This window comes from Bos taurus, chromosome 13 (genome assembly GCF_002263795.3).
Source record: "Bos taurus isolate L1 Dominette 01449 registration number 42190680 breed Hereford chromosome 13, ARS-UCD2.0, whole genome shotgun sequence".
Taxonomy (NCBI): Eukaryota; Metazoa; Chordata; class Mammalia; order Artiodactyla; family Bovidae; genus Bos; species Bos taurus.
Window position 1 is genome coordinate 65,729,199 of NC_037340.1, and position 13,366 is coordinate 65,742,564.

At 52.3% G+C, this 13,366-nt stretch overlaps 2 protein-coding genes across 14 annotated transcripts in view; both read right to left on the bottom strand.

Moving 5' to 3' along the window:
* Window positions 1-8,556, bottom strand: part of SLA2 (Src like adaptor 2) — a 26,711-nt gene extending 18,155 nt beyond the window's left edge. The window contains 3 exon segments of one of the 2 annotated variants that reach the window (NM_001035294.1): window positions 312-411; window positions 5,153-5,286; window positions 8,234-8,522. In NM_001035294.1, coding sequence (NP_001030371.1) covers window positions 312-411; window positions 5,153-5,243 — 191 coding nt within the window. In that variant the 5' untranslated portion in view covers window positions 5,244-5,286; window positions 8,234-8,522. 2 annotated transcript variants of the gene reach the window in all.
* A 2,596-nt stretch (window positions 8,557-11,152) lies between these two features.
* The window catches only part of NDRG3 (NDRG family member 3), a 63,297-nt gene continuing 61,083 nt past the window's right edge, over window positions 11,153-13,366 (bottom strand). For all 12 annotated transcript variants that reach the window (XM_025000557.2, XM_025000554.2, XM_025000558.2 and 9 more), the window contains 1 exon segment: window positions 11,153-12,742. In XM_025000557.2, coding sequence (XP_024856325.1) covers window positions 12,561-12,742 — 182 coding nt within the window. In that variant the 3' untranslated portion in view covers window positions 11,153-12,560.

The window sequence follows — 13,366 nt, forward strand, 5'->3', positions numbered from 1 at the left end:
GAAGTGCCCCTGGGGGACTCACGGGGACCCCCCAGGCTGGGTCCTGTGGCCACCTGTCCCACCTGAGTGTCCCAGGCTTCCTTGCACCAGCCGGTCCAGGTATCTCCTGGGCAGCAGGTGGTCTGATTCAGGGCCCCTCCCCACTGCTTCTCCCTGCAGGAGTGTCAAGCTGTAGACACTCCACCTGTGTGAGCTCAGCACCAAAGGCCACGCTCTTTTCTCCTGGAAGAGGCCCCTCCACCCCTGAGTGCATCTTCAGGGACTGGGGGAAGGGACAGAGCATCCAACCCACTGCCCTCGGAAGGACTTACTCCGAGATGATGGTCAACGGCTCGCCCAGTCTCAGCGACAGCTCTGCCTGCTCGCCCACTGGGAAACTGCCCAGGGCCACGGCCTTGGCCCGGCTCCTCTCTGGAGGGAGGGACAGAGGTGGTCACCCTTGGGCCAGAATGTGAGTTCTGGTGGAGGCTGGGTTCTTCCATCAGTCCTCCCACAGGCACCCGGGGTGGCATGTCTGCTGGGCTCCCAAGGGGTGCCTGGATCTGATGCTTTTCCACAGGGCTGTGTAGAGCCCAGGGCACCCAGACATCTCCTGGGCCCCTCAGGGAAAGGACTGGTGTGGCAAAGGGAGTGGGGCTCCTGACTACAATCCCCTTTTTTTTTTTTGACTGTGCAGGGTCTTTGTGGCAGCGCATGGGCCCTTCGTTGCTGTGCACAGGCTTTCTTGAGTTGCAGTGAGTAGGGGCTACTCTCTAGCTAGTTGCAGTGATTGGGCTTCTTGCGGCAGTGGGTGGAGGATGGGCTCCAGAGTGCGTGGGCTCAGCGGTCGAGGCGCATAAGCTTAGTTGCCCTGTAGCATGTGGGATCTTAGTTCCCAGACCTGGGATAGAACCCACGTCCCCCTCACTGGCAGGCAGATTCTTAACCACTGGACCACCAGGGAAGTCCCTGCTGCTGCTAAGTCGCTTCAGTCGTGTCCGACTCTGTGCGACCCCATAGATGGCAGCCCACCAGGCCCCGCCGTCCCTGGGATTCTCCAGGCAAGAATACTGGAGTGGGTTGCCATTTCCTTCTCCAATGCATGAAAGGGAAAAGTCAAAGTGAAGTCACTCAGTCGTGTCCAACTCTTAGCGACCTCATGAATTGCAGCCTACCAGGCTCCTCCGTCCATGGGATTTTCCAGGCAAGAGTACTGGAGTGGGGTGCCATTGCCTTCTCCAAGGGAAGTCCCTACAACCCCATTTTTACACAGATCATCACAGGAGATTTTGATAGCTAACTGACAGTTCTAAGCAGGTATTAGCCTAGATTTCTGAGCTCAGCTTCTGAAAGGCACTGATGAGGTGGTTACCAGATGGACCAGCTTTGAGGGGCTGGGAGGGGGACATGGGGGGTGAGGGTTCCTGGAGGGGCCCAGGACATCACCCATCTGGAAGGGTGCTGTAACTCTGGAGTGCCTGCACATGGGCAGAGTGGTTCTCTCGTGACTTTTGTCCTGAGCAACAGGGGCAAGTCTGCGCTGCCCCCTCAGAAGTGCAGCCCCAGGCCCACTGTGACAGGCCTGGCCCAGAGCAGGTGCCCAGCAGGAACGCATGGCTCTGTCAAGTGTCTTAGTCACACACCTGCCATATCTTGCTGAGCACCTGCGGTATGCATCGTCTCTGTTCAGCCCCATGACACAGCAAAGCAACTGAGGCTCCGCAGGGTGCTTTGCCGGGAGTCCTTCTCCACCCGTGGGGCACTGCTCCTGGGCCCAGGGAGGGTGGACTGGCCTGCACAGCACATCTCTGAAAGGCCCAGACTGCCTGGGAGGCTGACGTTCAAAGAGGGAGTCACAGAGACAGAGGATGCCAAGCCACCCCCACCCCTACCCCACGCCACGCCACCAGGACTGGTCCTGAGAACACAGGGGCCTTGAGGCCTAACCTTGAGGTTGGAGAGCAGGAGGCAAGCAGCTACCTTTAGCACAGGATGCTCATCCCCTCACCCCACTGGGCACCAGCCTGTCCCGTTAACTAGACCTCCTAATGCCTGTCCAGGCCCACCTTTACTGAAAAATCCCATCCTACTGAGCACCCTTCACCCACACCCCAGTGGCCCCCTCCCCTTCCTCCTCATCCCATCTCAGTAGGGGCCTCTGAATCAAGCTATGGGAAGCAGTCAGGGCCAGAAAGAAAGGTTTATGTAACCCACAGATGCTCCTCAGGGCCTGAGAGGCCTCTGTGAGGCCCTCTAGACAGAGCTGGGGCCCCAGGAAGTGAGGGAGGGACAGAAGAGGACAGACAAGGACCCAGGGGATGGGGCGGGGCAGACACAGAGCTGGACTCTTTATGGGGGCTGAGGGCCTCCGGGACATGGACAGAGTGAGACTGAGATTCTGGAAATGGACCGGTTCCTGCATATTCTCCCAGACCCACATGGAGATCCCCTTGTTGACCCCAGACTAGAGTCCTCAGACCCTGGGGCCTGGCCATCCCACGGGGCAGGGGAATGCCTGATGCTCGAATACACGGTGCGAGTAAGTCTGGGGAGGGTGTCCTGTGACAAGAATGGAAGCAGGTGGCCAGAAGGGCCCCTCTCCCTTCTGGAAGCCCTGGCTTTGCATCCTCAGGAGCCACTGAGTTGCACATGCTGCCCCCTGACGGGTCCCCTCCAGTGGCTGAGTCATCTTCATTCTTCACTCCTTGGATTAAATGAAATGTCCCCTCCCTGACGAGCCCCTCAGCCCACACTCTGAATCAGAGACCCTTAAAACTGTCACTAAAATCTAACACAATTGTAATTGATGGTTGCTTTAGCTCCTGTCTCAGGGGCTATGCCTGCCTTGTTCACAGCTGTGGCCCGTCCTTCCCCTGGAGACCCTGGGAGAGGGGGGGTACCCAGTTCCCCTCTGTTCCCACAGGCAGGGAGGGCCCCAGGACACCTGCTGGGGGTCACCCCTCTCAGCTGCCTCGCCGTGAGTCAGAGCTACCTTGAGGGCACTGCCTGTGGCTTGATTCAGAGGAAATAAGGTGGAGGTCTGTGTGGTTTCCACATCTCTTCCTGCAGGGCCCCACACTCTGGGTGCACAGTGAGTGGCAAAGAGGAGGCAGCTGCCTGCCCACCAGGTGTCTGCAGGGTCCAGGTGTCGATAACACCTGGATCTGGGATCTGGGGGAGGCTGGTATTAAAGAAGGGAGGATACTGGGCCTTCCCTGGGGGTCTAGTGGTTAGGACTACTGACTTCTCCTGCAGGGGGCATGGGTTTGATCTGTGGTCGGGGAACTAAATCCTGCAGGCTGTGCGGTGTGGCCAGAAAGAAAACAAATAATAAAAAAAAAAAAGAAAGGAGGATATTGGGGATGGGGGCAGAGAAGTGGAAAGGACGCCCCCGCCAATGTAGAGGACTCTTCAGATTGGGGGCAACACCTGCCAAACCCAGACATCCAGACTGTGGCTCTGCACTCTCCCACTTCTGTTTACCTGTGTGGCTATGTCCTTCCTCCTAAAAGTGCTGATGGTTTACAGTAATCTTGTTATCTGTGATGGTTACTTTTGTGTGTCAGAGTGGCTAGCCCACAGTACTCAGATATTGGGTCAAATACTAGTCTAGAGGCTGCCATGCTGCTGTTTTTTAGAGGAGATTAACATTTAAGTCAGTTGTTGTTCAGAACTTGTGTCCAGCTCTTTGCAACACTGAGGACTGCAGCACGCCGGGCCTCTTTGTCCTCCCTGGAGTTTGCTCAGCTTCATGTCCATCGAGTCAGTGATACTATCTAACCATCTCATCCTCTACCACCCCGTTCTCCCTTTGCCTTCAATCTTTCCCAGCATCAGGGTCTTTTCCAATGATTTAAATCAGTAGGGTTTGAATTACCCTCCACTTTGTGAGTGGATCTTCTCCAGTCAGTTGAAGACTGAGAGAAAAAGGCTGATGTCCTTCGAAGAAGAAAGAATCCTGTCTCCAGGCTCCACTCTGGAATTCAGCAGCATCAGCTCCTCCCTGGTCTCCAGCCTGCTGACCTGCCTTGCAGACTTCAGACTGGCCACTCCACAACGGCGTGGGCCAATTTCTTAAATTCTCTCTTACACACGTGTGCACACACATACCCTACTAGTTCTCTTTCTCTCTGGGGGCTGCTGACAAATGCATTATCAAAACCCCAAATCAGAAAGTGATGTTAGAAAGGATTTGTGGGCTGTTTTAGGGAACAAGAAAAAACTGGGGCTATAGTTCTAACATCAAAGTATTAGATACTGCAGGATATTTTGATGGCCTAATCATCTTAATCATCTGACTCATTGGAAAAGACCCTTATGCCGGGAAAGTCTTAAGGCGGGAGGAGAAGGGGACGACAGAGGATGGGACGGTTGGATGGCATCACCGACTCGATGGACATGAGTTTGAGCAAGCTCTGGGAGTTGGTGATGGACAGGGAAGCCTGGCATGCTGCAGTCCATGGGGTTGCAGAGTTGGACACGACTAAGCAACTGAACTGAACTGAATCATCATAAAAACAGACATTTTTAGTCAGGACTGCCTTAGAAAACCACAATGATAGGTTTAGCCTATGCCTTGTATGAATTCATTTTTCCAGGCATCATAGCTCTATTTTGCTTCAAGTATTTCATAGCACCTCTCAGGATAACAGCATCACCATCCAGCAGAACTTTCTGTGCTGATGGAAATGTTCTATAATTGTGTTGTCCAATAAGGTAGCTACTAGCTACATACGGCTGGTGAGCACTTAAAATAAATAAGGCTGGTGTGACTGAGGAGCTGAATCTTTGATTTTCATTAATTTCAGTCTAAACTGAAATAGCAACATAAGGTTAGTGGCTGTGCTAATGGATGGTGCAGCTTTGGAGAGCAGCGGAAGTGGGCTGGTCTGAGAGCTGCAGCTCAGTCTCTGGATAAGCTGAGTTGGGAGGAGGGAAGCCTTGGGAGACGCCTGGGGCCCATCACACCCTTCAGTTCGCTCGGGTCACCCTCTCACATATTCTAGTTTATCTGGGTTAATGTTCTGACCATTAATATGTACGCTCCGCGAGAGCAGGGACCCTGGCTGTGGGGTTCATGGGGAGGTGAACGCTCGAAGCTGTGTTTATACTTAAAGCTGTGTCGGAGTGGCTGGTCAGGAAGGCCCTGGCTGCCCCGGGGCCCATGGCCTACCTGCTTGCATGGGCTCAGGATTCTGGCCTTGCACACAGGGGCTGAAGCTTGGGCTTGGAAGGGCTTTCCCCCTACTGGGCTGACTTCCCATCGTTCCTCAGAAGAACACTCAGGAGCACATCGCCAAGAGAAATCTGAAAGAGATGCTGTGATGGGGACGCGCCATGGCTCCCCGAGCCTGGTGCCCAGACCCCCGCCTCCTCCTGCTCCTGCCCACCCCTCCTCCACCCCGCCCTGCCCCAACTCAGCCCTGCTGACCTCCTGGCCGACACAAGGGAACGAGATCCCTCCCGTCAGGACCAGGCTCCAGCCCCTCCCCACCAGCCTCTGAAGGCTTTCTGCAAACCAGACCTTGTTTTCTTTTCATCCCATCTTTTCTATGCTGCAGCCATGCTCCATTCAATGTTTCTGGGCCTTTCCCTGTGTGAAGTCCCCTCCCACTGGCCGGAAGACCCTTTTCCCATTTCCGGCCTGTCTGTATCCCACCCTCCCCAGGAAGTTTTCCCTGAATCCCCCAGCCCTAGCTGCTCATTTCCATGGTTCCTCAGAACCACTGCCTGACCTGGGATCACATTCTGTCACCTGGGGGGCAAGGGCCAATGACAGGACAGAGTTCATTCATCCCAGGCACACCGGGACCCATGGCTGGGTGGGCAAGGGGGATCTGAGGGGACTTGGGAGCTGGCGCGTCTCGTGAGCTAAGGTGACACCGAGCACAGTGACCAGTGTCACAGGGCAGAGTAGGGTGCCTGGGAGGCCGTGACACAGTGGTGACTTGCAAGTCTGTACAGGATTGGCTGTCGAACCATTTCCCTCTCTTTGCCTCCATTTCCTCGTTTGAAAAAGGGGATAACAACACCCGCCATACGGGCCTGAGAGATAACGCGTGTGAAGAGGCTGGCCGGTGCCTGCTTTTCCTTTCTCACACCCTGAATGTCACTTCACCAGAGGCTGTTTCTGGGGACCTTCCCTTGTGTCCCTCTTGGCTCCCTGTTGTGCTCTTCCCAATTTTTAATTATTCATGTGCTGGGGTGCTTGTTTAACCAGTCACGATTCCATAGCATGCTATGAACAAGGACCTCTCTGTTTGCCCAATTCCTCGGCATTTTCACCCACCGATGGCACTTGATGAACATTGCCTAAATGGATGGAGTGATTACAAGCTCTTTGGATAGGTGTCTTATCCTTGTTTGTTATTGCTTAATCTCTAAGCTGTGCCCAACTCTTGCAACCCCATGGGCTGTAGCCCGCCAGGCTCCCTTGTCCATGGGATTCTCCAGGCAAAAACACTGGGGTGGATAGCCATTTCCTTCTCTAGGGGATCTTGCCCATTATCTTTAGAATAATTTAAATTCTCAGGTTTCCATGGTAATGCTGATTTTTTCAAACAATATATTATTAAGACGCTGCAGGAAGGTGGTTTCATTCTTTCAGACAGTTTCAGTCTTTTCCTTACAGACAGGACACGATTACACCAGTGTGGGGACATGGCAGGCTCCATCCTGCCTTTGAACATCTCCCTACCCCTGGGTGAGGACAGCTGCTCGCCATGATCATGGAGGGGCTCCCGTGGCCTCACCAGCCATCCTGTCTGAGGAGTAAAGGTCCTGCCTTAGAGGTTAGAACATCTATCTGTGAAACCATCTGCCATCTCCTGCCATCAACACGGGGAAAACAGGATCTGTTTGCTCTCCCTCCTTGGGTAGCTCAGGCCCACCCTTAGGGGATGGCTCCTGGCAGCCACTTCCTGCTCAGACTTGGAAATCCTGAAACCTTGGCAGCCCGAGCTGGTGCTGCTGCCTCCTGGGGTCTCTGCTTCCCTCAAGGTCAAGGCAGCTTTTCATGGTCAGGTTTTCAACAGTCCTGCTGGTCCCAGCCTTTCCTTCCCTTGGGTATGAGGCACAGACATGGGTCCAGAAAACCCCTGGGACAGATCATGCCTGGCTAGCGCGAGGGCTTAATTCAGACCAACCAAACTCAAGCTGTGTGACCTCAGGCAAAGCACGCGACTTCCCTGAGTCTCATGTGTGAATCTGGGAATAATACTGACACCTCGGGCTGTGAGAAGCTGAGCAGCCTGGCAGGGAGAGTGTGCTCAGTGAAGGTTGCTTTCTTCTCTTTGAGCAAGACAAAGTCACCACAGTTACCAACCACACTAAACCCAGAGGCTTCTTCCCGCTGCAGGTAGAGGTGGGGGCTGGGCCGCAGGAGAACCCTGCACTCAGGCTGCCAGCCCCCAGCACTCTGCCAGCTCCCTTCACCAGGTCAGGTCAAGGTCGGGAAGACGTCTGGGGGCAAAATGAAGACCGGGGGTGGGCAGACCTAGGAAGAGGAGGTGGTATTGGCTCAAACTTAAAGAGAAGAATGTAATAACTGTGTAAGTATCTGAACAACTTACTCATGTTAGGCACTTTGCAGGGGCCCAGGCATGGGCGGAAGAGTTAAAGACAGCTGAGGTCAGCATACCCACCGCCCACATTGTTTTGATCATCGCACTTGACCTTTTGAGAGATCCCAGGGTTTGAATACCATTCCAAACAATGACCAGGGCCCAGAGAAAGTGACCTCGCGCTCTGTTGGTAGCTGGTTATTGCAGACCTGGGTCTACAATCTGAGTCTTCTGTGTGTTTGTGCTTCTGAAAATAATTTCTCAGTGGTGGAGGTAAGTCACGGATTTGGATTGAGCTAAAGGGAGAACCCCTGCCCTCCCTTTTAGCTGAGAAAGATCAGCTGAAGACCTTTTTGAGAGGAACTGTAGACTCCAGAACTGAATGTGCCTTCAGAGGTTATAATCTAGACTCCTCGTATCCACTGACACCATACGGCTATCGCTCAGAGAGGGTCCCCAAGTCACACAGCAAGTTGGGAACTGAGATGAGACCAGAATGGGCATGAAAAGCAGCTGGAGGGAACAGCAAAGGGGAAGAGGACCGTCAGAAGCCGTTTCTCACAGCCTCAGCAGAACCAACTGCCCTTCCCGTTGAGCTTATTTCCCAACTGTATAGCCCACTCCCAGTCTTGAGGGGACCATCATTCCTCACAGTCCCAAGGCCATCAGAAAACAAAATCAAGCGTACTTACTGGTTTCCTGTCATCAGAGTCTTGGGATGGGGGACCAGCTAAGACGCATGTTTTAGCTGAAGAGGTTGGAGCTCTCAGTGGGGTGTAAAGTCTTCTAGAAGTCTGCCAATGTCCTTAGTTCTAGGCCACCCAGAAACCTCTTGGCCTGAGAGAGTCTTCAGGGAGCTTTGGGGAGCTCGGCATCTGCCCGTGGTAGTGGTCTGTACCCCAGGGATGGGACAGGACCCCCGTGCTCCTCCGAGACCTCTGACTAGGTGGCCCTGTCAAGTACAGCCAGGCGGGGAAGCAGGACCCACATCTCTGAGCTCTGCTGCAGGGTTCTTAGGGCTCCCGGCTCACATCTGCAGGCTCTGTGGTTCTCACAACCACCCGTTTCCTCTGACGGCATCACAGACCATCAAGGAGCCACCTTCCCCAAGTTCCTGTTTGTGGGGGAGAAGCAGCTGCCACGTCACGATCCCGGAGGGAGAGGCTTCTCTTCTGGCTCTGGGGTTTGGGTCTGCTCTGAGGAACACAGACCCAATGGGTAGCCAGGCTTCCCTGATCGTCACCATCACCTGAGGGGGCTTGCTAGACTCAGATCCCTGAGACCCTCCCACATCTTCTGAATCCAAGTCAGCAGAGGAGCAGCTCCCAGACTCTGAATCTTCACCACTCCAAGAGATTCCTCTGGCTGGCAAGTATGGGAAGCACTGCCAAGAAGGCAGGTGTCCCAAAATTTACTGTGTCTAGGGAAGCCCCTGGGGATCTTGTTAAACAGTGGATTCTGGTTCTGTGAGTCTGGATGGGGCTCAAGATTCTACATCGCTAACAACTCCCAGTGAATAAAACCATGTTGACCATCTGGGAGCCACACTGTGCGTGGACCTGGACAGTGGTTCTTCAAGTGTGGTCCATACGCCAGTAGCCCCAGTACCATCTGGGACTTCGTTTCATAGGAGGGTTCTCAAGGCCCATCTTAGGTCTACCCAATTAGAAACTCCATGGTGGAGGGCCAGCAACCTGTCTTCACAAGCCCTCCAGGTGATCCTTGATGCATTCCCTAACCCTGAGACTCACTCCGCTGGGATGAAGAATCTCTGATAAAATTGTCTCTGATTGGTGTGCTTAAATCAGTTAACAACATTTAAATAAATTAAAATAAAAACCTCAGCTCATTAGCATCTAAATAATCATACCCACTCATTATCTCCCCTTTAGGGGGCTTAGCAATCCTGGAGACAGATGCTTTGAACGCAAAACTGTCATTTCACAGACAATGCAGCCTGATTTGGGGCCCTGCTGTACCTGGATTCATGGTCTCCCTTTCTCTGGGTAAGGCTTGAGATTTAACTCCTGAGGCATGTGATGTGGAGAGTGGAGGGCCAGAGTGGAAGTGCCTCCTCTTTAAGAAAGTTCTAACTAGCATGCTACTGTGGGTGACGGCCCCTCAAGGATGTGGCCTGTGGCTGGGAGGGACCTGACCGTAGCCCCAACCACCTGCTCTTGCCTCCACACCACTGTGATGTCCATCTTTCCATGTGACAAACAGCCTTTCACACTGGCCTTAAGGAGCAGTCCATGAGCAAGGAACGAAGTAGGGAATGACATCTCTGGTCTCAAAACATTCCCACCATATGCTCTCCCATACCACTCAGGGAGGTACCTGGAAATGAGAGAGTCTAAAGCCTAGATGTGCGGCTCTATTAGTTTCTAGACTATTTTTAAGTTAGTTACCTCTGGGCCTGTCTTCTCATCCATAAAACTGGAATAGGTCTACCTTCCTGGATCAGAGGAGGGACACGCAAGAAGATGAAAGGGCTCAATCTGTAGTGGGTGCTCAATAAAAGCCTTAATAAAACATGAAAATGCATTGATTCTGGAAGAACTAGGAACCTTGTCGAGTAGGTGTCTCTGGCGACATCACTTAACTTTCCTCAACCGTTCTTTGTAAAACGCACTGCCCACTTCACAGAGCTGCCACGAGAACTGCGTGAGAAAATTTACACGGAAAAGCTTAACACAGTCATAGTGTGTAGCGTCTACCTGGCCACTTCCTTACCTCTCACAAAGTAGGCGCTCCAACTTCTTTTTTTTAGTATTGAATAGGAAGAAAGAAAATGCAAATGAGAAGAGGATGAGTATGGTAAGAACCAGCTGGGTGTAGTCAGTTGGGGCCTGACCCCAGGCACAAAGCCAAGCTGGGAAGAGGCAACCATCCGTGCTGTGCAGCCAAGACGGCTGGAGCAGGGTGGGCTCTCAGAGCAGCCCTGGCCATCAGACCACCTGCAGCTCTGCAACTCCGTGCCGGGTGGTTTTGTCTGGAACTCAGCAGGGACACCTCATCTGCCCATGGGCACTGGTTTCCTGTCCTCTACTAGGAGAGGCAGGGTCGAGTCATTTTACAAGTACCTCCCCACAGACACTGCGACCTGGGTATACTGGTAGCCGCAGCCCCTGGATCATTTGGAACTGATCTAGGATGGCCACCCCCCTGGAATTATTCTTGGGGGGCAGGGTACAAAGAGCCCCTTCTGGAGAAACACAGCCTGGTCTGTCGGTGGCGCCCTGGCAGGTGGCTGTGGTTACCGCACAAGGGGTGGGACGCAGCAACCGTGCACGAAGGGCAGAGCTGAGATGCTGAACGCCTTCCCGAGACCTCACCTGCTCCTCCATCACAAACCAATGACCAAGCTTCTCACGGTTTTTCGTCTGAGGGGAATACAGGTATGTCAGATGGACTCAGGGTTCAGTCCCGGCTAGCTTACTGGCATGATGATCTTGGGCAAATGATTAATCCCAGGACTTGGTTTCCTCACTTTAAGTGGATGGTGTCGCTGGGTGGACAATCATCAGGTATGTGACCCAGTATGAAGCCCATGTGCAGTCCCCACCAGAGCCCCAGGAAGTGGCTTGAGAGAAGTCACACCAGCCACTGGGTAACAATGAGACATATACAGCTTTATTTCGTCGTCTGTAAAAAGTCATACTCTGGCAGAGTGATGCATTCCCTATCTGAGCAGAAAGCGAATGCTACATCTGAAAAGCCCCTTCCTAGGACTGAAATTATATAACCCTGAGCTGACATCTCTGTGCTGTCAAAGCGGGACCCTTACTGGGTGGCAATTGTTGTCACACTCCTGGAGACACTCTCTGGGTGGCTGTGACCCCCTCACATAGCAGTGGACCGAATGCAATTCTACCTGGATGGGGTGCCCTTATGGTTCCTTCCCTCTTAGAAGAGGGAGTTCACAGGATTAACTTTCTGAGAAATGGGTTCTATCTTTCATTTAGGCTCCATTAACTCTTCTGAAATCAAGGTTATACTTATAAAGCATCATATTGTGTTAATGTCTGATCCTCTCTCTCCAACTATTTCCTCAGCATCTATATAATTTTCAGGCTATATACTTCTCCCTTCTGGGGGGATGGAGAGTGCTTCTCCTGGGAGGCGCCTCCTTCCGATGTCTGGTGTGTGGCATCAGACACTGCAGAGACATCAATTTTGCTCTGACAGAGCAGAGGCCTGGAATTTTGTTTTCCACCTTCCTGTGCTAAGAGAGTCCAATAATTAAGCCACACTCATTCCTTCAGAAAAATGCAACACTGCATCAGAATGTCATTGTTCATGGGCTTCTAAGAGAACACATCCCTTCCTTTCATTTATAGGATACAGGAATTCAATTGGACGGGAGAAGGTGGCTGGCCACCTGGCCTGCTTTTCTATGTAACAGGTTCCCTTCTATTGGTCATAATCAACAATCGAAACAGGAATTATGATCTTCCACCTTCCTCAGATCTCCTCTCTCCTGAAGTCACTTTACAAATCTTGACCATCAGAGAGGAACCAAAAGAGAATGTAATGGCCTACCTAGAAACCTGTTCTGCATATTTCTCCTAAAAACATCACTGAAAATGCAAAAAAAAAAAAAAAGAGTCCCTTTTTTTGTTTTTGTCTGCAGAAGCTCTACAAGAAAACATGTCTAAAATCACAAAACTATGCACACACAAACACAGACACGCGTGCTCACACACATACGTCAGGAATCAAAGAATCTTAGATACATAGTTGGGAAAGCACAGGGAAAAGCTGGTAAGAGAAGATATGGAGATCTGATCAGCTAAAGAGGTTGGAATGTTACAGAAATGGGATGGAAGTGGTTCTTGGTACATACAAAAAGGAGGGTGGGCAGGCAGAGAGGATGATAAATCCAGGATACCAGAAAGAGAGAGTCAGTGGCCATGCAGGAGTTAAAGATAGATGCCAGATTGCTGGATGAAGTGTTATATTATGGAGTGGCTGTTTGAAGGAGGATGGACTTGCATGGTCCTGGGGAGGAGCATTTGCTTAGCAGGACACTTCCATGGTCTGGTGTCTGTCCAGAACATCAGGGGACTCAGAGGATTCTTGAGTTCCATCTGACTGATTGCTGGCAACAGATCGGCTGAAGGCACTTTCTCCAGAGCCGATGCTACTTGAGGTGGAGTGGGTTCGGGATCGGGCGAGCCGGGTCATGCTGGCAGATGGGACTGTAAGAGAGAACGGAGAGCACTAGAGGAAAGAGCTGTGGTTAAGCTCAGCTAATCCAGAAGTTTCACCAAAGGCTTTACATGTAGCTTTCCCAACCCATCATCTAAGGCGACACCAGGACGAGACACAGCCATCCCACTTTGCTCTAGGTGAGGGGCTCTAGGCAAGGCTGCTTTAATCCTCTGGATCTGGGTGAAACCTCAGCTGGTTCTGGTCTACAGTAGAATGATGGGTGAACTAAGTCCAGAGTATAACCTCTTAGCTATGCCCATGCCATCCACACAGTGATTAGGAAGAAGGCTTTGGGAACCCAAACAGGTAACCCAAACCTGTGATGCATGCGAGACTAAACCAAAGAAAGACAAATCACACCACACAAGTACGAAGGTGTTTCACACACACAGTGCAAGCCCGATACAACAAGACTACCATCTGTGTCCACAGGTGACCCTTGCTACCTAGGGAGGAGACATGTAGGTAGGTGAGGGGCAGGGAGGGGAGGGGGGCCTGGAGCTGGCCTCTGCACAGGCACCGAGGTGCAGGCTGACTGTGAGAAAGCACACTGGAGGTCTATTTAAGTCAGACTTCTGCTGTGCCACTGCTCTGGCTGTAAGGTCCTTCCA